Below are 26,173 nucleotides of genomic sequence, written 5' to 3'. Positions count from 1 at the left end.
TGTCTGGCAAGATTACATTTCAAGACAATCATAGTGAATCTTTGTTGTTGAGACCCTAAAACAAACATTTTAGAAGAAATCTCTTCAACTAGGATGCAGTAGTCATATAACTAATATAAAGAGCGGACATTATTGACAAGGTAAAAAACAACCACACCTTTGACACCTCTATGCTTCCCCAAAACCCCATTGTTGGCCTGTATCTATGTCAATCCTTCAAGTTCACACCTTCACCACTAGAGGGTGACACTTCTTCATTTACAGGGTGAGACTTTTGTCAATTAGTTGTGCAGGGAGGAGCATCGCCAAAAATCCAATAATGACAATAATTGCGACGATTGTTCAATGGGAATTCAACAGGTTTTTTCAGCGGTACAAAAAAAAAAGACGGTGATGAAATCACAAATTAATAAGCAATTGGTGTCTATTCCTTCACTAACTAATTTGTGGAATAACAAAGCAACCTACAGAAGGCCATGAAGGTGGTTTAGTGTGGGATAAAACACCTCCGCACCATAAATCATCTATTGTTGGCTCAGAAAAAAGTATCTTTAATTGGGCCCACATAAGCCCCTGCTGGTGGCCGTATATGGTAGTCCTTCACGGAAAATTACAATCACCTTGTATAAACTGTACAGAACCATAAGCTGTGACGCAGCAGGAAATATTGTGTACCGAAAAAGAAAAAAAACTCTATACCATGTCCTTCATGGTACATCTACTTCTTTTTAAACTATCTTTTCACTCTATTGGTGCAGTGTATGGATGACTGAAGCGGGAACAATATGGGTTCAATCATGCCCCGTTGGTCCTGGCCCGATGTTTTAGTTGGAAAGAACCTCATGGGGTGTGTACAAACAGAGGCCGGATCCCAACACGCAGGTTTAGCCATGCTTGAGGTTAACCATGGGATTGACGTTTTTTTAACAGAAGAAACAAAATTTTAAGGAAAGGAAAGTGAATGAGAGTTTATAAAAGAGGCCTTCGTTGGGGCTTTAGTTCTTGATCTGCTTATTTGTGCGGTTCTGTAAAGCAGACTTAGAGCACATTGTGACGAAACAAATTGGGCAAGTAACACACAAGACGTGGTTTTTTTGTGTCTGAATTCAAATTAAGAAACGGCTTTCATGCAAGCCTTGGAATAAGGTTCACCCTTTTGACAGAGTAAAATCTTACTAAGAGATGATTGCTAGGTGAATATATGGTGGCTTGGGACTTATCCCTCAAATGTGTTACAAGATGATTATGTACGTCGAGTATATTTGGGCTTACTAACTATGGTGATTTATCTTACATCGCTTTGGGGATTACTCCAAACATATACAGCATAAGTAATTGTGTAGGCCTACTACACAATACTGTACGTATGTGAAAAACACAAAACTGAAACTTGCTAAGCGTCACTGTCTGCTTACAGTTGCTCCATGAAAATGGCCCAAGGGCAATATACAGCAGCCATTGCCTTCCTGACATTGATTGCTAATAATAATCTACTAATAATAATCTCTCTTGCAATGTCTTGAAAACCACAGGAATTTAAATGAGCATGCATGTTTATGCACCTGCCCAAAACTGTTGACACTGTATTATGCACTTACCTTTTTATGTGCGTGTACAGTCTTATGTTTATTATAACACTACGCCTACATCTGGGGGTTCATTTAGAAAATGTACAATCCGCCTTAATAACTAAAAATGTGTGAATGTCAGGTTTCTCCGTGGTTCACCAATAATATTAGCCAAACCTGGGGTCTTATGGCTCTCTTCTAACATCAGTCTTGTCATTGACGAGAGCGATGCTAACACTAAACAGAGGGCCATTTACACTACAGCCAAACAAGGTGGGCTACAGTATCATTGAGAAGAAATGCCTCTCTACTTGAGGGTTGTACAACCAAGAAGACATGAAAGTATCTCTGTTTTTACTTTACGAACGTCACATACAGAAGTCAAGTAAAGGTAGAGTAGTAGCTTTACTCAAAAACAGATCTGCACAAAGGGTCAACGCTGCTGATTTGAATATAACCATGTTTACCAAAACCGAGCCAGTCTCGTGCCATTGTGCAAAACTACGAATTACCCAGCGCAATGTTTACCCACTTCGGTTCAGAGGAACCAGTTTGAAGTTTCACGCATGATCAGACGTCTTGTTGTGACCATTGTCCCCTCGCAGTATTTAACGAGCAGCAAAAGTTAAGGGGGGGGGGGGTATAAGCAAACCATGCAGTGTCCTTTCTCTATGATATGACTGTTAGGTTCAAACTGGCAGGTATCATTGTTAGAAAGCAGAGTGGTAAAAAAGGTGTCTAACGTCATTACTTCAGATAGTGAGTCTTCAATTCCCATGGGGAAAAGACTCTTGTTAGTGGCTCCCAACAAATTAAGTACCCTTACTTCCTCCTAATCATTGATAACAATTCTAGTTATAAAAAAGAGGGAGGATTATATCACCCTGAGGATCCCAAATCCCTTGGGTACATCCCATCTTGGTTTTCAACTGCTTGGAGTTGATGCAAGGGATGCGACTACAGGACCAAGTGGAGGAGAGCCATAGGGAGAACAGGCAAACCCAGAACAGAGTGTACAACGGCCTTAAAACCAACATGATGATGAAGATGACAACCACATAGCCAAATGCCAGCCAAAGTCCACACAGGACGAGTGTTAATATACTTTGCTGATGAATTCTGACAGATACAAGAACAGTTCAAACCTAACAAAACTTTTTGGAGATTAATGTTAGAATCACTTTTTGGTAGACACTACCAGAGGGGATATTCTTGATACAATTATGTCTGCGACGGTTACAGACACATTGTATGTTACTCTGTTTACTTCGTTTGCAAAAGCTTTGGTAGTTTGGCTTGTGGCTGTTCAGTGTTCAGTTGAGAAAGCTGGGTATTTTGGAGTGGCTCACTGGCAAGTGATCCAATTCACATTGTACTCTCCACTTACTGACAACCAAACAGAAAACAAACTTACAAAGTTTTGCAACATTGTTCACTGCCTTTCATCCGAGAGAGTTTTTCACTTACAGAAAACTTCATGTACATTTGTAAAAAGTAATTGTAACTAGTTATCCTATCAATCATGTGCCATCTGGGATAGGCTGAAAGCTTTTTTGTTGGTTCCTTAAATTCAAAAAGGGTTTAAATGTTGGGAGGATTGAGGGAGTGCTTTAGGAAAAGTTTACCAACTACGCCAAAGCTTGCCACAAATGTTCTGTGTTAGTTGAAGGACGACTGCTTATTTGGCAATTTATATCCATACCAGTGTTATCAATGTAATACAGTTAGTATTACAAGAAGCCCTGCTCATTTATCAATGCCAATTTGCCCCAACGTCTTCAATCATTGGGGGTCAAACTTAAACTCGCAATTTGTGGAAGGAGCGTTTTCAAGTACAAACACCCTTGGGGACAACAATACAACTTTGATGAGAACATGGTCCAGTTTGGGAAAGCTGTTGGCACCAAAATTTGCCAAGCTTAGACTGATCATGCTTAGCAGAAACAGGCAACCAACCCACAAAATTATTGATGAAGTTTACATTGTAATGACTGGTGCCCCACATTTTGTGCACCGGAATTAACTTGGATTTTTTTCTGCTTTATAAAATAGGGCCCAGGCAGGGAAGAAAGGGAATGAAAAAGTTGCAAACCAGCTCGATGAAGTTTGGTCGTTCATGCTTTAGTTACCACAACATTTTGTAAAACTGGTCTATGAATGTGGTACTCGCACAACTCTAGGGGTGTGTGTGTGGTGTATTTGTGGTCTGAACAACAATTGTCATGGACTCGTGAGTGGTAGTTTTTTGTACTTTGTCATTTGTTTCCACATGAAGTACTTTCAATTTCAATCAGATTACCTGGAACTGTCAAGTCATCTGGTTTCCTATTCATGCAGTGCTGCATTGTGAAACCATAAAACCCTAATTCAACAAAGCAATATTTTTAAAGGGCCCCTACAGTTCTACATGTACATGTACTTGTGTCATTTCTCTAACTAAAGGCGTTCAGAAGATTTTTAAAGACACTTTACATTCCCAAAACCAACACTATAACATTTGAGGTAAGATATCATTTCATACAAACATAACGCTTGGTAATGCTCCACACCCTTGATGCCCACTCCCACTTGCCGTTATTCCAGCCATTTACTAATCCATGTAATGATGTAAAACAACATCCAAACCCAGAACGAAACCAACCCATCTTTTCACTACCATAACTGCTTGAGTATGTCCTACTCCCACAGTAGTCAGATAAGATTAAAATATGGCAAAATTATTAGCACACATAGGTACCAGGTACAATTGGAAAATAAGATTTGATCAAGTTTCAGAGTATTTTAGAAACCTCTCGTCCCAATTTCATGGATCTGCTTACAATTACATTGTATAATTTTGTAAACAGGGAACTCTGTAATAAGCATTTTGGGTGGCTCATGTCAGCATCATCGTTCCCACTGAGTGTAACTTTCCTTTCTGCTAATAAATTTATTGGTGATAACTTATGGTCATTCATCCACAAAAAACAGATTTTCTATCTGAACTGGTAGGCCCTACTCTTTCATAAAAAAAACAAGAAACTAATCTAAAAGCCAAACTTTTGCCGAATCTATACATGGTAACTTCAATATTTGTTCTGACAGAACTGAAAGTATCTATCTATCAGCAAACAGTATGGGTGTACTTTCCTTTAACAAGAATCTTATGAAAACAAACTCTGATCAGTGATAGTTATCTATGTTGACACTGTAACAAAGAGGCCTATAGATGAAAACAATAAGTATCATGCAACAGGATCTATCAATTTATTTGTGAAAGGATTTTTGCCTGATTTGTTACTTCCTGAATGCTGGGGGTGGAGGAGGGGAGGTTCTATCACTTTAAAATCTTAAATGAAACTTGATCACCCTCTTTTGCAGGTAAAACTTAATATAAAAAAAATTTAGTTGTCAAATTGATTTTTCGTTTTCTAAGTGGATTTATTCGAGCTTGAGGTTTGTGGAAATTGTTGCAGTTTCATGTCGCAGTTTTGACAGGGTCTTATGCATGTCGTTCTGTTTTCAAAGCATTGAATTGCCATGAATTTTCAGTCGCAATCATTTCCTTAAACTATTCCATTGTGTAAAAAAAAAAGATAAAATCCGTCTTTTTGGAATGTGAGAAATGCATCAGTACAGGAGTAAAAAACATGAAGAGTGACCAAAGTGCGATATGATAAAAAAACATATTTCAGATAATATTTGTGTGTCTCTTATTAAGGTGTATGTACTTTAATCCCCTGTAATCTGGTTGAAGGCTAGTTCAATGATTAACTAAATCTGATAACTGATTGTGACAAACACAAAGCATTTTGTAAATTATTCAAAACATCTTTTGTTCGTATCATTTACAATTGAATGATAGGATGTACAAAATTATTTCCAAAAACTGCATTCAGAGTGGAGTTGATTCTCAGGCGAGTTTCTGCGTTTTATCAATTGATCATTGAGTATTCAGAAGTGTAAAAATTTACCTTTACAAATCAGAATCTTAAATTTTTGAGATTAAAACAAGCTTTCGTTTAGCGGATGTCCCCTTCTTCCACCCTTTTTTTTTTAAATGGCGGCCGACCCATTTTTAATGATTTTTTTTTGCCTGAGATCGTTTAAAATGTATCCTTTTTTATAATAAAAAAAATAAATAAATAAATAAAATAAAATAAAATAAAACAGGTGGGGACTCTAACCAATTATGGTTTTATGCTTTATGGTCGATTGCCGATTAAGATTGAATTTCAAGTTTAAGCCACGGAATGTGTCAAAGTCTGACACTGGTTAATCATGAACCATGTTGTTTTTAACACCCAGAATAGAAATGAGTCATTTAATAGAAAAGGTCGGATTAGTGAGCCTTTTGGCAGGACAAGGTTGACATGACTATAGAATAAATATGTGATGATCAATATCTATGTTTTCAAATATATATTTATTGGGCAAATGTGCGCAGCTGCTGTTTTTAAGCCATGCTTTTTATAGACTGCTTTGTTTCTTGTACTTTTGTTCTCTTCGTGGAATCGGAACTACTATCTTGTTGGGTAGAATTAAAAGAGGGTATAGAGTTTTGTTTCTTTATCTTGCTGAACCGGATGTACGTGGAACATTTACTACAATAAATATTTGTTCTTTACTTTGAGCCTTCAACCAATATATAATAGTCTGTTCTTGAACCAAGGTGAGACAAATGTTTGCTCTGTGACCGCTTGCTTCTTCTTTCAGCAACACAATATACACATTAGCGTTGGCACTTTACCTGGTAGTGTTGTGCTGTTTGTATTGGCAGTGAATCATATCTGAATAAACTGTGATGGTTTGTACTTTATATTCATAAAGAAAAAAAGAAAAAAATGTGTACTTTGTGGCTTCATTATTTGAGTGAGAGGAGGTTGGTTCAAAGATTGGGTTTTCATAGTGTCATTCAACTGACAATTAATTTTTCCCTGAAAACACAAAGAGATTTTTTGAAACACATTAACTGTTCATTCACTGAAATAAGGATAGTTTCTCATTTTAGTTTGTCAAAATGGGTGAAAAAAATCACAGAGCTAATTCCTCAGAGCCTCAAACTCATGAGTTAATCTCAAATCCTTTAGTAGTTTAGAAACACAAAATAACCGTTTCCTAGTCATCCTAAATATCCTTAACTTTTGCCCCGGTTTTAAATTTTCTTTCCTAATGAAGGCACCCCCTGATTGGATGAAGACATTCTTTGGTCTGACCAAATTTGAACTGAAACAACCATTATCCCCACCATGCATGCCATGGGGTGCTACAAATAACCTTGCTATTTATTTAGTTTTACAGATCAGGTGTACTCGCCAGCACAGAATTCACTGGCCTGTATTAAACAAAATGGTGTCGGGTGTGTGGCTGAAAAGTGTGGATATTCCCATTTGTTTGCGTGTCCCAGTGAAGTGTGAAAAACCTACAAATAAAACCTATTTATAAATCAAAAAGGCCAAGTTACCTAAAACTCCAAGTTGGTCACACTATTTCTTGCGTTCAATGGCTGAGCAATTCTAAAGGAATCTTTTGTCCCAAGTTTTGGAAGGAAATGTGTCAGCTTGTAATCAGAGATGACTGGATAAAGTTTCTCCCTTTTTTCTCAAGAAGAAAGTGAACTAAACTTTTCTTTCAGTGAAAAGGAAAGCACTGGATGATGGAACAGTTAAAAACAAACTTTTTTTTGATGGAATGAATCACAAATCTTGTACAATACGGTGCAACAGAGTAGGGCCTACACACAGTTAAAAAAAGGAAGAAGACAGAAAGAAAAAAAGAGAAGAAAAAAAGACCATGACATCTCAAAAAGAACATCGGCAGACCATAACCAAATACTCAAAAACAGGATTCATTTTGTGGTGAGCCTTTCAGCCAACAAAGGTTTTACAACACCAAAGTCAGTGTGGTTGGTACACATGTGGAGAAGAAGTGAAGAACCAAAAGCAAACATTAACTGACTGGTTCCATGTTTAACTTGTTGTGGGTGTACTATAATGTTGACCTTAGGAACACAAGCTGTGTCACATGACAGCGATGTCACCAAGGACATTTCAAAGTATTACAGATTTTAAATTAACATAATTGTCATCAACACTTTCATGTGACTGTGAGTAGGATTTGCATTGTTTAACCCTAACTCAGTCCATGCTGAATTGCTTTGGTTAAATTGAATTCATTGCCTCAATGAAATGCCTAATATTTCTTGATAGAGTAAATCATATTTTCATGAACTTCTGGAAGATAGGCTAAAATGGAAACCTGTATAATTTTGGCAATTTAAAAAATAAGTAAAATTAGCGCTTCATCATTTCCATTCTTATATTGTAGAGAATCTGCTTTATGTAGCAGGACCCAGTTTCATAGAGCACAGTAAGCACAACACAATTATGCTTACTAGATTAAGATTACCAGTCAAATTATCATGTCACATTTTGTAACTAGTGTTCCGCACATTTTCCCTTAGCAGCAAAATGTTAAGCTATATTTTCTGCTTAAGCAGCTCTAAGAAATTGGGTCAGGATCGTGACATAACTCTTTATCAACATTTATAAATATTTCCATCAATGAACAACAAATGATCCTGAGGGAGAAAAAAAAGAAGAGAGAGAATAGATATTTTGACTTCCCTTCCGTCTCTCATTTCATTCGAGTGAAAAGATCATCAGATAGCCGAGATGCACGCTACAGACACAGGGCTTTTATTCTGGACAATGACTCCGCTATTATTTACACTACCTTGACCAGAAAAGAGGCTCCCTTCCGTTGCATTTGTTCTCATTGTTGTCAAGCTATTGTCTCTCTGGACAGCAGTTTATCAATGAGACAGGAACAGAGAAACTAAAGCCTTGGGGACTCTTGTTATTGATTTGGAGTTTTGGAGGAAGTGTTGTTAAGATTAACTGTAAGGATTATCTTGCTGTGAAGTTTGTTGCACTCCCGAGATCCTGGGTTGTACTTTTTTTCTTCTTGATATCAAAACATGAAAGTACAAAATGCAACCCAAGGTGTTCTGTTTTATCAATAACACCTTGGAGAACTTCCAACATGTTGGTTGTAATCAACATCTTTCTGATAAGCATTTACCGGTACCAGGTTGACCGGCGTTGCTGGCAGCAAACTCCTGCTTAGCAATTCTACTTTCTGTTTAAAAACGTTTTAAACCTTGTATTAAAAACCCGAGTGACTAACAATTCTTACATTCATGTGACTTAACCACTTGAAAAGAAAAAACAAACTTTCCAACAAAAACATAAAACAGATGACTTACTTGTGTGATAATCCTCGTTCGTCACTAACTTTGGCTCCTGGTCTAGGAAAATTGACGATCCCGTGCAGCTTGAAATAAACGTCAGTAATAGCGCCAATGCTATTCTGTTGACAAGCCTCGTTTCAGTTAATAATCTCTCCATTGTTTCTGGCAAGTTTGTGGTGGTTTAGGATAGAAAGAATCCCTCTTCGGGATGGAATCACAGCTTGTGATGTGCTCGAGTCAGCGAGTTATGCAGAATCAAACGATGACGACGGTTATACTTTTCTTGGATGATGGAGTTCACAAGAAACTGTCTTTACTTTTTACGTCTGATGTTTTCTGTTGAGGAAAAAAAAAGTATGGAAGTACGATTAGTACGAATCTCTGACAAAGTCTTGAAAACATCTTCCGGTCTCAAGCATTTTTATTAGATGATGAAGAGTTCACCAGTGGATGAATAGAATCATATGTTATTCCGATTCCAAGTTTACCTATGGCTTACTTCCAGGTTGATTAACTAATTTAGTTGAAGTTCAGTTATGAGATGACTCGGATAAAGGCATTTCCATCAAGAAATATAATTGTGCTGGAAAGAACACTGTCTGCTCCGTCATCCTCATTTAAGGAATATGGTCTTAGGTCTGGAATTACATGCAGGCAATTGCCTCCGTTGCCCCTATTCTTGGTGGCTGGTGCCCCTTCAAAAAATTCCTATTTTCCAATGGAGTTGCCCTTTTCAAAATGAAAACAGCCTTGTCTTTTCAAAGATGATATCCTATGCTCAATATGGTCTAACCCCTAACCTGGGGGTGGTCTGCATAGTGTCATGATAATAATGGCCAGTTTTATACTAGTTCAAATTGTTTGAGGAATCACAACTTGTGAAAAAAATAATCTTAACACTCCAAAATGATGAATGAAGCTCCATTTTCATTCATAACACTGTGTACAAACCCTGCAAATTTGAATAACAGTTGCTCTGTCAAGCTAACTCTACATTTTGTGAAAGCTTTATTGTGACAAGCTCTTACTGAATAAAAGTACATGTGCAGCATGTACATCGGATCAATCAAAACCACAAAGCCCCCCTGTCCCCTCCGAGGAATAAACTTTTCAACTTCACCATCGGACAAAATATTTCACAAGTTATCCCGAACCAGTTCAACTTTCAAAAAGTGTCTGACTCAACAACCTACTTTAGAAATGAGAAGAAAAAGGGACAGGGGGAAAAGGCGGGAGTGGGATAATAGAGGTGTTGGAGACTGATTGGAAAGGGTACGGGTACAAGAGTGATCATAATCCATGAATAATGAAATGAATGAACAGAAAAATGCTGAGGGAGTTTGTCACTTGTGAACAGAACTTTACCCTAGGGTTGTCAACTACATGTACAACTTCAACCACAATGTGTAAAAGTGACCTGTTTCCACACCCAAACCCTTTTTAAATGAATGATATACAAAACTTTGAGAGGTACTAGGCCTATTACTAATGCTAGACAGAATGAGGTCAAACAGTCTAATTAATATATTCCCAGGCCTGATACATCACGGAGGCAATGAAGGCGAATGCCTCTATGCCCTCCGTCGATCATTGCCTCTGTGCCCTTGCCCTTTCCAAAACGAAGCATACAGGCCTGTATCCGTATCTTACTGAATACAACTTCAATTCAGTGGGAAATATTTCACTGCAATAGTACTCTAGTATGAGCTTCATAATCAGTTAAGCTCTCAGACCGAAATTTCATAAACAATGTTGAAAAGTCAAGAAACCTCAATAAAAATTGATGTTTAACCTCACAGAAATCTCTTTCACAGACTCACTCATAAAGTACATCTAGGCAAACACTACAAAGCATTATTTATTATGCACCGACTGCCAGCATCTGCCGAGACTCGTTAAAGTTTGTTTACAGCTCGACATACGTGTAAATATAATGTGACCAGCAGAGAATAACAAAACGGCCAATGGGAACAATACAATCGTCTTTGTTTGTCTGACTAATCAAATATGAAACATGTCATAAAAAGGCTTTTAAGAATACGTGATTATTCGTTGATTTCTATGTGTGAATACAGAGTCATATTCTTCGCATAAGTGACGACACATGCTTAGTACAAAGGCTTGATTTTTTTCAATACCAGTGTAAAATGCACTTGAATTGAAAACAGCCGATCTCAATATGACGGCTTGCTTTATACATTTTTTATTGGAGCAATCATAAGAAATTCACAAAAGAGTGAATGAAAGTAAAAATAATATTTGTCCCTGATGATCATGATGATATATTCCATAACTCAGGGTACATTCAACTAGGATACATTCAACCAGGTTTGTAACCACTTTTGTACCAGCCATTTCCAAAAGGGAAAGATACTTATTCTACTGCACTCTAACTTACTATTTTAGATATAATTTCCTCCAAGAATCTAACCATGATTTGACCATAACCAGAACAAAACTCTGATGTTGATTTTAATCTAGTTGGAGTACGTGGCAATTCAGATATCCATTAAAAAAAAATCCACATGGCCATCCCTAAAATACATACGTTAATCAATACATATTTTGTCCGTTTGCACACGTGTCCAGCCACATGTGTACCCAACGGATCTATGTGTTTGTAATTTGAATATTGACAACTGCTTTATTGTGCTAGTCTGGACGGATTGATATTGACACCTATTGTCACTCTGAAATTTATGCATTGTTATCCATATAGATTGAATGCGTCAGCGACACATAAGCCCATGAACCCCTCCCTTCAATATGTATATCCATTGTACTGCTAATAAAGCTTTGCTCTTTTGTAAAATCTCAGGATAAAAAAATGGTTTCAAGTAAATCCTATCCCTTTAATTCCTTAATCTCAACTCAAGGAAGAAATCCCTTAAGTAACTAATCCATGAGGTCACATGACTTTCCCTGTAAATCCTGGCTTGTCACACACCATGGAGGACGGGTCACACCATGGTTTACTGTGGAGGGGTGAAGCATTTCCTTAATCTGTTAATCCAGTGCAGACAGCCAGTAATCACCAGGAGAGGCTAATCCCCCATTAACACCAGTCAATCAATCTACACTATAGGAATGCCTTAAGTATCACCCCCCCCCCCCCAAACAAAAAGCTTTTTTTATCAAAGTTTCTGCTATAGTGCTACATTTGACCAATGCCTGTCTGTAGGCTTTTTACTGTGTCAACACATCACAATCTCCATTTTGTTTGGACTTCTCGAGAAAGAATTAAGCCCATTTAGGGTCATTTTTGCTACTACAAAGCCATACAATCCAAATGCTGATTAAGACCATAGTTATATATAATATGACGTGGTCCTAACAACCAAAGGACACGACATACCAGCACATATACCTCAATATCAAGGCTGATTTTTATTAACATATTACAAAAATAATCGCTTCTGAATTTCTGAACTATTTCTGTAACCTTTAACAGATAGTTCGCTGATTCATCTTGAACACAAAAAACATCATTCATGATTCGTGTTTTGCTTGTACCAGCACATCCAACCCCAAACTACCGCGGAGCACTGAAATTCAGAAATCCGAGATGAACCCTGACACAGATGCTTACACTCCATAGATCTCTGAAAATAATTTATCTCTGCAGTTTTGACACTTGGCCAAGAGAACACACCATCCTGAACCCTGAGATCCGAATGGTCATAGTTCTTGCACAACTTATTGGTGGACTTACGGAATGCCCTACATCAAACAAACAAGGATCCTCACTTGAAGCACGCTCTGCTCTCTGGATCGAGATTCTAGTTGGCATTGATATCTCTGATCCAGTCCTGTTTATTTTATCTCTCTTTATTTAAACATTCAGGGGTTGGCTTGTATTTTGTACTTTTTTCAGTGTACAGGCCTGATACAGAGGCAATACAAAGGTGGTTGCCTCCATGCCCCCTGGTCATTGCATTGGTGCCTTTGAAATGCTTCAGTAGAAGTTTACAATTTCCTCTTAGGAAGGAAAACAATTCCTTGGTGCTCTTGCCCTTTCAAAAACAAAGTATATAGGCCTGCATTTTGTACCCCTTTCAGTGTGTAAAGCAATGGAAGTCATAGACACAACTTGACAAAACCTCTGTTTCAACATGGTTTAAACAGATTACAACATCAGTATAAAGAAATTTTCAAAACTGAACAACATGCGAAACTACCATTGAGTTGCAAAATACCATTTAGCCATTTGTTGACTAGACGAGACATATAAGCCACTATCCCTGCACAGTAAACTTTGATCCGCACGCACTTCAACCTGAACCTCAAGTATTTTGTTCTTTACACATTGTTCTTCAGACACACTTTACACACGAACCAGACCCACCTCTCATGATAAACAATTTTACACATCACCTTGGTATTTGGAGAAGTTGCTTCTGAGAAGAAGAAGCACAAGTGGGACCTGGATTGATGCCAGACCCACATCCTGTGAAGTGAATGAGGGCCAGAGACATTTTGTTGACCCAGTATCACCTGATCAAAGAGTGGTCTGTTACTACTCTGTTGACATTTGGTACAGTATGAGCTCTAAACATTGAACAATGGGCATCATGAATAAACAATGGCTAACAATACCCTTTAATGGACCTGTTGAAATCCACTGGTCATGAAGTAAGGCCATGGGGGTCACCAGACAATTACTGTACACAAGAACAAAAATGAATGGGGGAGTAATGCTTTAAGAATGGATACCTTGAGAGGGTTTTAAACCCTGTGGGGGCAATGAACTTTGCCTTTGACCTGTGTGAACAAATTAGTGATTTGAAGTTCAAGGGCTGGCAAAACTTGGGGACATATTTGACACTCAAGCGAATTATCGAGTCAGATAGCTTTAGCCAGCTATTCTGCAATGTGTCAAGTTCGAGAAGAGTGAAGATACACAACAAGATCAATCCAATGTTGTTTTGGGATGTTGTTTTGGTTTTTGCGAGTAGCAAAACAATTCAAATGCAGATTGTAAGAATTTAGGTTCACGTAGGCAAATATGAACCTCCCTTTTTGATTGCAATCAAAACATGGTGACTGATAAAACAGCCGAAATGCTGGAGGTTGGGTTTGGCTACTGAATCTATCAAATGCAGGCTAATTGTGAAACAAACAAACTCCCAAAACCTAGTACAACCAGGAAGCACAAGATTGAAAACTGTTTTCACTGGACTTCAGAAGTGACTCAATATGCCAAATCTCAAATGCATGGTCATCATGCATATTGTGTAAGACCATGACCATGTCCTTGCTCTATGACCACTGCTAAGACAATATAAAGTACTGAAGCAATTAACTTCTCATCATTATTGGTGGGAATAGCAATGGTACACAGTGTGGACTTCACGTGTGTTCAGTTTCCCCCAAACCAGTGTCATGGGGAGGTTAGGTCCAGCTGTCACCGCCGACCAGCAGAAGCGCACACAGGAAATACACACCTCGGGCCCAATTTCATGCACAAAATGTAGCTAAACACAAACAAATTATGCTTATAAGAATAAGGTTACCAGCCAAACTACTGTGTCACATGTAAAATGGGACCAATGTCATGCACAAAAAAGCTAAGTACAAACAAATTATGCTAACCAGAATAAGGTTACCAGCCAAACTACTGTGTCACATGGTCACATGTACAAAACTTGACTGGTACTCTGCTCATTTCTGCTTAGCAGACAATTGTTCAGCAATATTTTCAGCTTTATAAAGCAGCTCAATGAAGCTACATGTATACCACGAGAGGCTGTTGGGTTGGGCTCCATGGATATAAAAAAAACTGCAGTTCGTGGTTCATACACGATGACCGTGAAAAAAGGAGCCACCAACACCGACTGACCTCCGGCAAACAGCAGAAGCCAAGCCGGTATCAAATTATTATAGTGACCACATGTGCAGAGTGACCTCAAAGACAGGCTGACCACAAGGCCAAAGTTAAGAGAGGCCAGACCCCAATAACAACTGCTGATGACAGATATATGTACAAACAGTCAAATAGATGGTGTGCTAACAAGACCTTTTTATGAGTTAGAAAAACGTGGAGACACTTCTGCCATGGAGCCCCATAAAAAAACACCTCAAAATAATTGACATTGAGTGTTATTTCGACTGGTGATTTGAAAAGATACACTTGTACTTGTTTTAACCAGTGAATCGGATAGAAGTTTACTGTAGCATGGTTGTAGTTGTACATAACCCAGGCTGACTCGAATGGTCTAAAAGTGGAATTATCATAAGCTAATTCTAATTTTACCATAAACGCTGATAAATTTAATCAGTGGATCGGAAAACCTGTGCCTTCTATCACACAAAGATCATTCATGATAATTTATTGCGCTCTCATTCAAAAGCAGTTGTGCGCAGCAGGTTTATTTTATCAAAATGCGACTTAATTTACTTTTCTAAGAACAGGGCCAAATTATAAATATACCCATAATAAAGGAAACCAATGAGCCTTTAAACCCCTCCCGATTTAATTTGCTTTAAATATAACTTCTAGTGTGTATTTTTGGAAGCAGCAGTTAATAAGATTTTCAAAATAGCCCACACAATTAAGGTCCTACAGGTCACACTAAGTGCAAACTTTTGTGCAACTCATTTAAACTATTTTAAAGCTAGTTTAAGTTGCTTTTATAAAACACCTCTAATCTTCGTATATATAACTCTCAAAAACAAAACTTTTGTTTTGTTTTTTTGTTTTTTCGATGAAGCTAATAAGTTCTGAGAATTTTCGGCATGAAGAACGGTTCACATAGAGTTGTAAAATGCTGGATTCACTACAAGATCTCTTTAACGTTAATGCGAACTTGATCGTTGCCATAAAGATGTATTGAGGAAACAATAGAAATCTAGACTTTGTGTGGCCACATTATGTGGGCGCTATAGCGAACAACAACACTTCCTGCCTACTTGCAAGCTTCCTATGGGGATTCCATGATAAGTCATTGAGGACCAAGGAGACTGCTGAGTACCGACTACTAGGACGAGATGAGTGATAGGACATCGACGCTAAGCCAAATGAAAATGTCAATCCGATTAATCAGGTCGTTGGGTAAACCCAGCAACTTGAAATGTCCCGGACTAATTTAGTTGATCTTTATAGAAACAATCATAGGACTGTGTTATTTCAATTACGATCTAACGTTTGAATGTCAAAGTCAGTGGACACCCAAGTAGAGTGTGGCCCCCCAAAAAAGTTATTGTTAACCCATACTTGAGTTTCTTTTTGACTTGACAATCATCTAAATTTTTGATCTGTCAAATCATGGTTGAACATTAAGTCATCAAATGTCAACAAGAACTTAAGTAGTTTGCCAGACACTGGCAGGAGAAGAACTTCACTATGAAGAAGGCTTGATACTTCATTACATGTCCTTCTTAACCATTGCCTTGGTGTGGTTGGTGTTCAAATAGCAATGAATTATTCTATTCCTTCAATAGTGCCCTTTAAGAAAAAAAGCCTTGTACACAATCTCAGGCCCACAGAAGGGTTTGTAAGCAAAAATCTGACGTTCTCCCACAACATTTACTGCTGTAAATAAAATTCAAAGAATAAAATTCCAAGTAGTAAAAATACAATCGACACAAACCTACAAACTCTTCTCATCTTTCAAGCCTGATACTTCATGGATGCACTGCAGGCAATTGCCTCAATTATTGCCCCTGGTTATTGCCTTGATGCCCTATAAATGCCCCAGCAGAAATGTACAATTTCCTCATAGGGTGTTCTATACCAAGGAGAAAATGTCTTGGTGGTGCCCTTGCCCTTTCAAAAATGAAGCCAACAGGCCTGTGCTTTATTTGGTGCCCCTTAAAAAAAAAATTAGAATTTAGAGTTTTGACAATGGTGCTCGAATTGAATTTGCAACCATGGCTGCGAAAGCCCTGGCCGGAACAGCAGACCTGCCATATGTCTATCAAAAACTCTTGAGATGAAAAAGGATTTACTCAAAGTGAGCATTGATCAGCACACATCACCATCCGGATCTAGGTTCTCAATACCATCACAGATCATTTGCCATACCTTGTCAATTGACGCTCTACCCGAGCTGTTGCTGATGGCAATCTTTAGGGTGCAGTTTTTTTCCCTCCTCTTAAAAAAACAACAAATTCTTTTGCAACTTTGGTCTGATCGTCAGAATATGACCCATAAAGAAATAATGCTATCGGCAGTGTCAGACTGAGGTAGGGTGTTTGTTAGAAAAAAATCTGAGTACTTTCTGACACCTAAAATGGTGATAAAGGTCAACAACTGTATACATGTATGAATATGATAATTTTCATTCAATTGTTGACTATTGACAAATTCTTTCCCTACTTTGATTTGACAGTTCTATACTGGATCAATGGTTTGGTGAGATGGTCAAGAAAATCATGCTGAGCAATAGCATTTTGGGTGCATGCTTAGCATGATTGGACAATGGTACTCCTACAGCCATGCTACAATTATCAGGAATAGGACAATGGCACAACCATGAAATTTAACGTTGTAGAGAATAGTAACTCTCCTGGTAAATGCTTAGGCTCAAAGGTTTTGACCTGCTGCAGCATTCTACAGTTCCAAGCAATTACCTGGGGGCTCTTATTTTTAACATTGTCAACAACTTCATTGCAAGGGTTTTTACTCAGATTGGGATAGACATTCAGTTGGAAGAGAGTAAAGAAAGCAAAGTGGCCCAAGATAGAAATTTAAATGTCCATTTGGTCATGAAAGATTTTGGAGAGACATCACATTTAGGAACCATTCAATTTATCCATTAAAATCTCAATGATGATGGAAATAGCTGAAGGATGGCTGGCTCTTTCATGGCGACACTTACATGTGTACACACAGAAGGTCCCTGCTTGATGTTAACACCGACTTGTTCTCGGGAAAGTAACATTCTGTAATATTCATTATAGTACAGTCCTGATGATGATGGTAAACAAAAGACTGGTTTCTGTACTGGAATTCAATTCCTTGAACCTTGGTCCAGGGGCACCTGGCGTGGCCAATCCCCATCAGGACTTGGGACCCTTCCCTGACACTTTGGCAACAGCTGCTTGGCATCCACAGACAGTTTCTGTCCCCTTGATCTTTATCTTGTTCGGAAATTTGCTGAAATATTGCTGAATTAATTTCAAAGGGCATCTTGGGATTTACGAATCGTTGGGTTTTGAAACTTTGACTAGTTACGTCTGGTCCCTGAGACAAAACGTTTTAGTGAGGACAGCTTGACGACAAGCTGAAGTAAAAGCTAAAACTCGCAGGTTTGACAGCAGGACATCTGGAAATACGCCATTTCAAGCAAAAACAACTGGTTTGAGGTGTTTTGCAAAGAGAGGGGTAAAGTGAAAGTATTACTTTTCAATAACTGCGGAAGGGACAAAGCTGGAGTGGTTTCCTTCCTGTTCTATCAAAATGAACACTTGCAGGCGTACACACTTTTGGAATAATGTAAAACTACCAACAGACACTCACAAACTTGTTCTGTTAACAAATCGTTGACATTTTTGAAAGTGTTGACAAACTAGTTACTGTCCATCACAAATTTTTGTGAACAATTGATTTTTGTTCTCAAGTATTAATTTTTTTACAATAAATTTGAATGAGGCACTTGCAAAAACTAAGTACTTGTGGGGAGAGTGCAGAGGTCGGTAGTTCATGAGTGCAGTGTTTTCATCAAAAGAAAAGACTGTAGCGTCACCAAGAGTTTTTACTTTGAACATACCATAAATATTACCTTCCAAACACGATGAGGGACAAACACCTCTGGCGTGACGTTGTGCATGGACTCTCGGTTGTGACCGCTAAATGATGATGATGACTATTACATCATATTAAGAAGTTTATCTTATGAGCATCAACTCATATCTATATCATATGGCTGGAATAGTGACTTTAAAATCTAGAGTGCTTGAGTTCATGGAGGAAGGTGAGGTTATACACACAGCGACCCCAACACAGGAAACACAGCCACCAAAGACTTTACTTAATTCCGTCATTCAGTAAAGGGTAACAGGTAGAAACAGAACCTGCATAGTCCCTGCAGTGCTAGGTATGTGTTGTGTAGGTAAAGGAATGGGGGTTAAGGGCGAGGTGAGAGGCTAAGTACTACGGTGTCACATTCACGTTTGTGACGTTTACTAATGTTTCCAGGAAATAGTCATCAGGAGAAGATCAATTTCTCATCGTCCAAAAAGAATGGTCTCCATCCATCATCAGAAATATGTCTGATTTAATGATATCGTTTTAAATGCCACAGCCGTATACCAAAATTTAAAAAGCTAGGTGAGAAATAATTTTGGAGCCATTCTTTCCTTAGTTTAACATTAATCCTGTAACTTATATCACTTCAGCAATTATTTATAATCTCATTTTTTGATACACCTGAACAGTATTCGAATACTTATTTTTTGATACACCTGAACAGTATTTGAATACTTTAGTCTACAGTTTAATATCAACCAGTCAGCCATGTGAGCAATCCCTTCATTTTGAGTCATTCTTTCCTCGATTACAATCCTTATAAATATACTTCAGCAATGGATATTAATAATTTCATTTCTTGTATCCACCTAAACAGTACTTGATTGAATACTCAGCAGTCAGTCCTTACTCTAGTCTATGGTTAAATCAACCAGTCAGCCATGTACCAGTAAATGCATCCACTTATGAAAGGACACGGTCATTTCCACAGGACTGTGCTTCAATGCTTTTATGAATACTGAAACAGTAAATGAACTTACACTACAGAAACTATACACATGTTCATTGTATATGTTCATTTTCTATGCAGTACACAAGTACTTGTACATGTAGTGATGTGCAGATGCTGTACATGTACCTGTACACGTACACCTGTACTATACTATACATGTACTACACACAGTACATGTACATGTATATGTATGTATCTATGATGTAAGCAGTTAAACTATGGTAACACTGTTCAGTTGCCAGCACGCAGCTAGAACTGGCACTCACCACAGCACACTCCAATACTCCCATTCAAATCTTCACATAAACTCAAACCATTCCACTCACAAACTACTGATATTCGGACACAACTTACCCAATCATTTCCTCACTTTATGTTCCTGGTATATTCCTAAATAAAAATCCAGAGAATAAGTTTACATCGATGATGGCATTTAGAATTCCACCAGTATGTAGTCAGTCCAGCACAAACACTCAACCCCACACAGTATTCTACAACTAAACACTAACCACTGAATGCAAGCCCCTCTCCCAATGTACACAAATGCTCTATCAGCACATCTGCATATGCATCACACCACACAATTGGACTGCTCCACTCTGCAGTCCAAGGGGTGTTACAACCCACACGAGGGTACGCATTATTATTCAGTAGAAGTTGGTGGACATTTTGACAACAGCAGGTTTCATAATCTGGAATAAACAATGAGATTTCACCCTAAGCAAAAATGCTACCTCGAATAAACAACTGGTTTAAAGGCAATATAACATTCACATTCAAAGCCAAGTCCTTTTAACCACTTGGAGTGACCCACCAAGCACAATAAGTCAGGTTGTAAGCTGATTACTATGCACACAATAAAATAACACCAAGGCAAGGACCAATACTTTTCAGTTGACTGCATCACTGCATCATACATAGCACTCAGTTTGAATTCAAATGGGTGATTCAATGGGCGTTGTGTGCAAAGTTTGCGAATAGGGTAGGGCGATGGACAGCTCACGCCTGGCACGGGTTTTCTGGGTTCATGTGTTTCTAGATTCAAAGATCGGTCCCTTGGAGGGTGTGCCTATGCCCATCCATGCATGGATCTTGTAGTTGACTGGTCCTTTAAACTCAGTCTACCACCAGCATGTACTTCTAATGTCAACAATAGTTAAACGCCTGTGGGTAATAGATTTCAACTTATGCCATGAGTGATAACGGGATGATAGTAACTCCACATATGGAAACCATTCCAAAATGAAAAGTTCTTTTAGAACTTCTTGTTTTGGAATAGTTTTAAAGCCTTACTGTCTGTGTACATTAATAACAAAATTTGTAAAGCGCTATCTATCTAGTAAGACCAAACATATTCCAAGGCGCTGAAAAAAGTACACATTATTTAAAAGTGTACTTGGGCTAGTTAAGGGTTTATACAAAAGTGTGATTTCTGAGCCAGTTTATCAGTGATGGACCTTAAAGTTAAAACTTAAAAGAACTAAGTTTTTAAATAAGTCAGTAGTGTTTCACAATGACTTCTAGATTTAGATAATGTTACCAAGTTTACCATACAGTACATTGACTCATGGAGGGGGGGGGGGACCTCCACGATTGGCTAGAGTTGAGCAAAACAAAACAACAAGGATTAATCAGAAACTCACACGGCAACTTTATCTGTAGCAAAAACAAGCCTACTTTTTCAAGCTAAAAAACTTATTTGTACACAAAAAGCTACCACACAAACACTTAAAAACAGGCCTAATGCACGATGTATTGTAAACTATCATTTTGACATGGTCAAGCATTGCGTGACAAAACGCACACAATCTTGCACAGTTGTACCGGTTTATTTAAAGAAAACCTATTCTATGAATTGAAAACAAGATTTTTCCATTGGGTAAACATTTCTCCTTACCTTACCTATTGTCACGACCACACAATGGATAAATTCATAGGGGGTGCATGCAGTACACAGTGCAGGCTCCACTCCAGTGAAAAACACTAACAAGCAGAGAATAACAACAGCGTTTTCTGGGTAAATTAGGTAGCCAAGCTAAACATCAATGAGTAGTCCCTTTGGTTGCTTTTGGTTGCTTTGCCAATCAGCAGTGGAAGAAAAAGTGAAATGAGAAACTCATGTCACGCACTATTTAAACCCTACCAATGAAACTCTGCATATCTGCAACAGTACCAGTTGGGCAATATCCTGTCCACGCAATGATACTGCGGAATTAACATCCACAACTTTTCCTTTTGACGCACTGGTGTAACGAGTTATCAACTGACCATATAAGCATCAGACCATTCACGAGATAAGCTGACCACTACCTGGCTAAAATAATCAGCTCACAAGATGATGAAGTCCTTAAAGACACTGGACACCTTTGGTAATTGTCAAAGACCAGTATTCTCACTTTTATCCCAACAAATGCATAAAATAACAAGTCTGTTGAAAATTGGTCATCAAAGTTGCAAGAGAAAAATGAAAGAAAAAAAACACCTTTGTTGCACAAATTTGTGTGCTTTCAGATGCCTAAAAGGCTTCAGGCCTGATATGAAGTCTTTTTATATTTGAGTGAGAAGTTACCTCTTTCTCAAAAACTACATTACTTCAGAGGGAGCCGTTTCTCACACAGTTTTGTACTATCAACAGCTCTCCATTGCTCATTACCAAGTGTAAGGTTTTTATGCTAACAAATATTTTGAGTAATTACTATTAGTGTCCAGTTCCATTAAGTGGACAAAAAGTTAACAACAGGGATAGTGGTCAATGACCTGACTGCTGACCTGGCTTGGTCATAAGGTCAACACCTCAAACCACTGGCCAAGCTGATCACAAATAATTACACAGGCGACCCTTCAAACATGTATTCCCATTATCTGGGTACAAATCTAATTTACACCCTTGGTCAACTGGGAATAATGAGTCGGCAATTCGGCCAAAAACTTTCTCAGTTCACTAAAAATATGGAGTTTAAGTCACGGGGAAATTCAACTTTCAGACGTTCCAGGGTTTGCCCTTAACTTTTTTTTGTGACTGGCCAGCAGGACCAGTTCGCTTGTCATTTCACTGGTCTGCCAGATTTGTCAGTCCATATTTTAAATTACATGTAGATATGGATGCTTTTATAGGCAGTGATGGACACTATCGGTAATAGTCAAAGACTAGCCTTCACAGTTGGTGTATCTCAACATATGCATAAAATAACAAACCTGTGAAAATTTGAGCTCAATCGGTCATCGAACTTCCGAGATAATAATGAAAGGAAAAAACACCCCTGTCACACGAAGTGGTGTGTGTTTAGATTGTTGATTTCGAGACCTCAAGTTCTACATCTGAGGTCTCGTAATCAAATTCGTGGAAAATTACTTCTTTCTCGAAAACTATGGCACTACAGAGGGAGCCTTTTCTCACAATGTTTTATACCATCAACCTCTCCCCATTACTCGTCACCAAGAAAGGTTCTATGCTAATAATAATTTTACCAATAGTGTCCACTGCCTTTAAACAATTTTTAAATTGTGATGTTTGTAGATGATTGGTACCTCCGAAAAACAGTATTCACCATAATCCTGAAAGGTCTCCCCATGGTTAAGAAGAAAAAAATAAATTAATATTTCAATACTAAACTAGCCAGCCAGACCACTTGTAATGAATTTGAAGTGGTCCTCTGGCGTTTTAACTGCCATTTGGCCAGCGAACCACTGTTAAGTAAGAATGTAATTGCGTTCCGTGCTTCATAACATACAAAGATGCTTGTTATAATTTGAACATAGCAGAGTTGTTGTTGAAATAACATATAAAACATCTTGCTCAATGATATAATTAAATGACAATCCTCACTTTGAAAGTCATTACATACCAAGTTCAAGGCCCTAAGCGAGGTACTTGAATATGGGAAATTGTGAAAGGACCCATTTCCCCAACGACACATTTCCTGTACAGTGTATAGGCACTCCGACATACGCAGTGCTCAGTAATTTTTATTTTACCTTTCAAGGCTCTTAAGTGACCTTAAAAGAAAATTGATGTAAATCTGAAAGCTGGCAAAATATTAGGTTCATACCAATACAAAACCTCCAGAGAAATAATGTCTGTCTATGAAAGATTGTCAAAGTCCAAGTAATATAGTAGTTGAAGAACCCACACATCACTGTTGCCTAATTCCAAACCAACTGTTTTCTTTGTCGTTTCGAGGAAATTTAATTACTGATAGTAGAACTGAATTCACAGTACGATTAAAACACAAACAATATTCTGTATCCCCAGACCACAAGGCAATTTTTTAACATCTCTTAAAACCAGAGAGTTAATAATCCCCTGGGATTTTCCCTCGATAATTCCTTCTACATCTAAAACTGCAACTTCCTTCCTTGCCTTCTCTCCTTGGGGTTATTGGATAGTATAGTGCTGAAGTTTTCTGAGAATCCTTGGCCAGACCCAATATAATAAATTCTTCCTCAATGTATTCTATTATTATGCATGGGCCACCAAATGATCTGCTGAATAGCCTCTTTAAAGATGGTTTAAATCAAAACGAAAGAATAAGTCAATTATAGGCCTATAAACAGACGTTCTACTTTCATGTCAACTACTGTTAAATATGGTCTTGGCTCCGCAGAACTCTTCCAGCCAAAGCGTTGAATGCATGAATCACATCATCAGCAAGGAATCAAGGATGAAATCTTACATCCTGCTGTTGCTAACAGACATGGTATCCATGGTGATGATGGAGAATCGGGACAGTCAAGGGATGGCCTCATGGTACATTGTAGATTAAAGGTAGACATGCAGTGTGCATGTATGCCAAGTCAAACAAATGTTCAGATTTTAAGTTTACGTTTGTCTTGTCACAAAAAGTTTTCTTATTCAGGACCCAATTTCTTGGAGCTGTTTAAGAACAGAAAAAGTAGCTAAGTACAACAAAATTGTGCTAACAAGATTAAGGTTACCAGCCAAATTGCTATGTAACTTGTAGAATTTGTGACTGATATCCTGCTCGTTTCTGCTAAGCCGCTCTATAAAATTGGGCCCAGGAGAAGGGAGTGAAATGTTTTCAGCAGACAGAAAGTTTATAAACACTTTCTTTCCTTATTTCGTATGATAATGACAAACAACCTTTATTTTATTTGTCATTTAATTGTGATTAATTGTAGTATTGTACTTGATGAAGTATGCAACTTACGAAATTAAAAGTGACTGATAAAAACGCCCTTCTCAAATGATGTCACTATTTTATCACAGGCATCTTGGAAAACCTAAGTGTGTATGTCAGTTACTTGAACTGCACAACACCCGCTAAGTAACACAACGCTGGATGTTACTTCGCGTGCGTTACCCACTATTGTCTGTAGTACTCCACAAACCTGCGTACCTCGAACCTGCACTGCAGTAGAAATTTGACATAAGCTCTATCTTGCCTGACTCTTTGACATGCAAGTTTACACCATGTGTCAACTCAAAGTTTGGACTATAAATAAAACAATTACACAGTATAAACACTTATGACCCACTTGTAGTGCTCTTTGCCATGCCCCCTTTTGCCAAATTGTACTTGGGTAAATGTACAAGATGACCTCCGAAGAGTTCTCAAAGAACTTTAAACAAACCACAAGGGAAACTGAATGGGTAAATTATAAATAATTTGGGGTTTAATCAATAAAAAAAATCCCAAGAGAGGGATTTCAACCTGCAACATCCAGTTAAACGTGCCAGTGCTCTACCAACTGAGCTATCTTGCCCTAATGTTGGTGGTCTACGCTATTAAAGTACTTGAAATTAACGCAACTCTTTTTCTAGAACATTTTATACCCCTAAAAATCATTCAGTTTGGTTATGTTGTGATTGATGTCACTTTAAGATTGTTAAATTACTTTTTTAAAGTTATCTTTATTATAAGATTATTCCAACACAGAAGTCAATGAACAAGTTAAGACTTTAAAAAATAGAGTAACAACAGATTTAGTTGCAGTCTCCTTAAGGCACTAAATAAAATGTGACTTTCATAAAACACAGTGGCGTGAATATAATGATTGTCGGATACACTCCTTCAAGCAGTGTGTCCTCGTTTTACGCCTGGCTCTGCTTAACTCAAGACCTCATAATAATTCTCAACATCACGTTCACAAATCACCGCCACGTTTACATCTCTCTATAAACCGACGGCCAAAGCTCCCGGTATCTTGCCATCCAATGAACTGTATCCAACCGTTAAACCAAACCATCGGAATTGAAAATCTAATGCAAGCAGCGGGGAGCCAGTGATAATTTTCCATGGTTCCTGCCCCACAAGGTGATTGAGGTCAGTGATGCTTAGTACAGCAGTCGAGGTAACTCATGTGAGCAATGGCTAAGAATTGTCACTCATTTTTAATGATTAACTTCTCGTCTACCATCCGCAACCAACATACTTGACACTTATTGTTTGAATAGATCACCCCCGGCAGCTTAATTCTAAGGAAATACGTTAGGCAGTTGAGAAAGATGACCTGCACTTTAAGCTCTGGATTATTACAGTAACCTCAGAAGTACATTATTAGCAAGTAATTAAGCGTCTAAGAACCCTGGACACGCCTTTTATTGTTTTTAATCACTAGACACCAGGCCCAATTTTATAGAGCTGCTAAGCACAAAAATTTGCATAGCATGAAATTTATTCCTTGATAAAAACAGGATTACCAACCATATTTCC

General features: G+C 38.1%; 1 protein-coding gene across 13 annotated transcripts in view; it reads right to left on the bottom strand.

The window, feature by feature from the left end:
* The window catches only part of LOC117295312 (semaphorin-6D-like), a 63,594-nt gene extending 43,579 nt beyond the window's left edge, over positions 1–20,015 (bottom strand). For all 13 annotated transcript variants that reach the window (XM_033777870.1, XM_033777875.1, XM_033777871.1 and 10 more), the window contains exons 1-2: positions 19,854–20,015; positions 8,815–9,135 (exon numbers count right to left, since the gene is read on the bottom strand). In XM_033777870.1, coding sequence (XP_033633761.1) covers positions 8,815–8,956 — 142 coding nt within the window. In that variant the 5' untranslated portion in view covers positions 8,957–9,135; positions 19,854–20,015. The remainder of the gene's footprint in view (positions 1–8,814; positions 9,136–19,853) is intronic.
* Between the last annotated feature and the right edge of the window lie 6,158 nt (positions 20,016–26,173).

Source organism: Asterias rubens, chromosome 10 (assembly GCF_902459465.1).
Source record: "Asterias rubens chromosome 10, eAstRub1.3, whole genome shotgun sequence".
NCBI classification, from domain to species: Eukaryota; Metazoa; Echinodermata; class Asteroidea; order Forcipulatida; family Asteriidae; genus Asterias; species Asterias rubens.
Note: the sequence above shows the minus strand (reverse complement) of the source record. Positions and strands in the feature narration are given on the sequence as shown.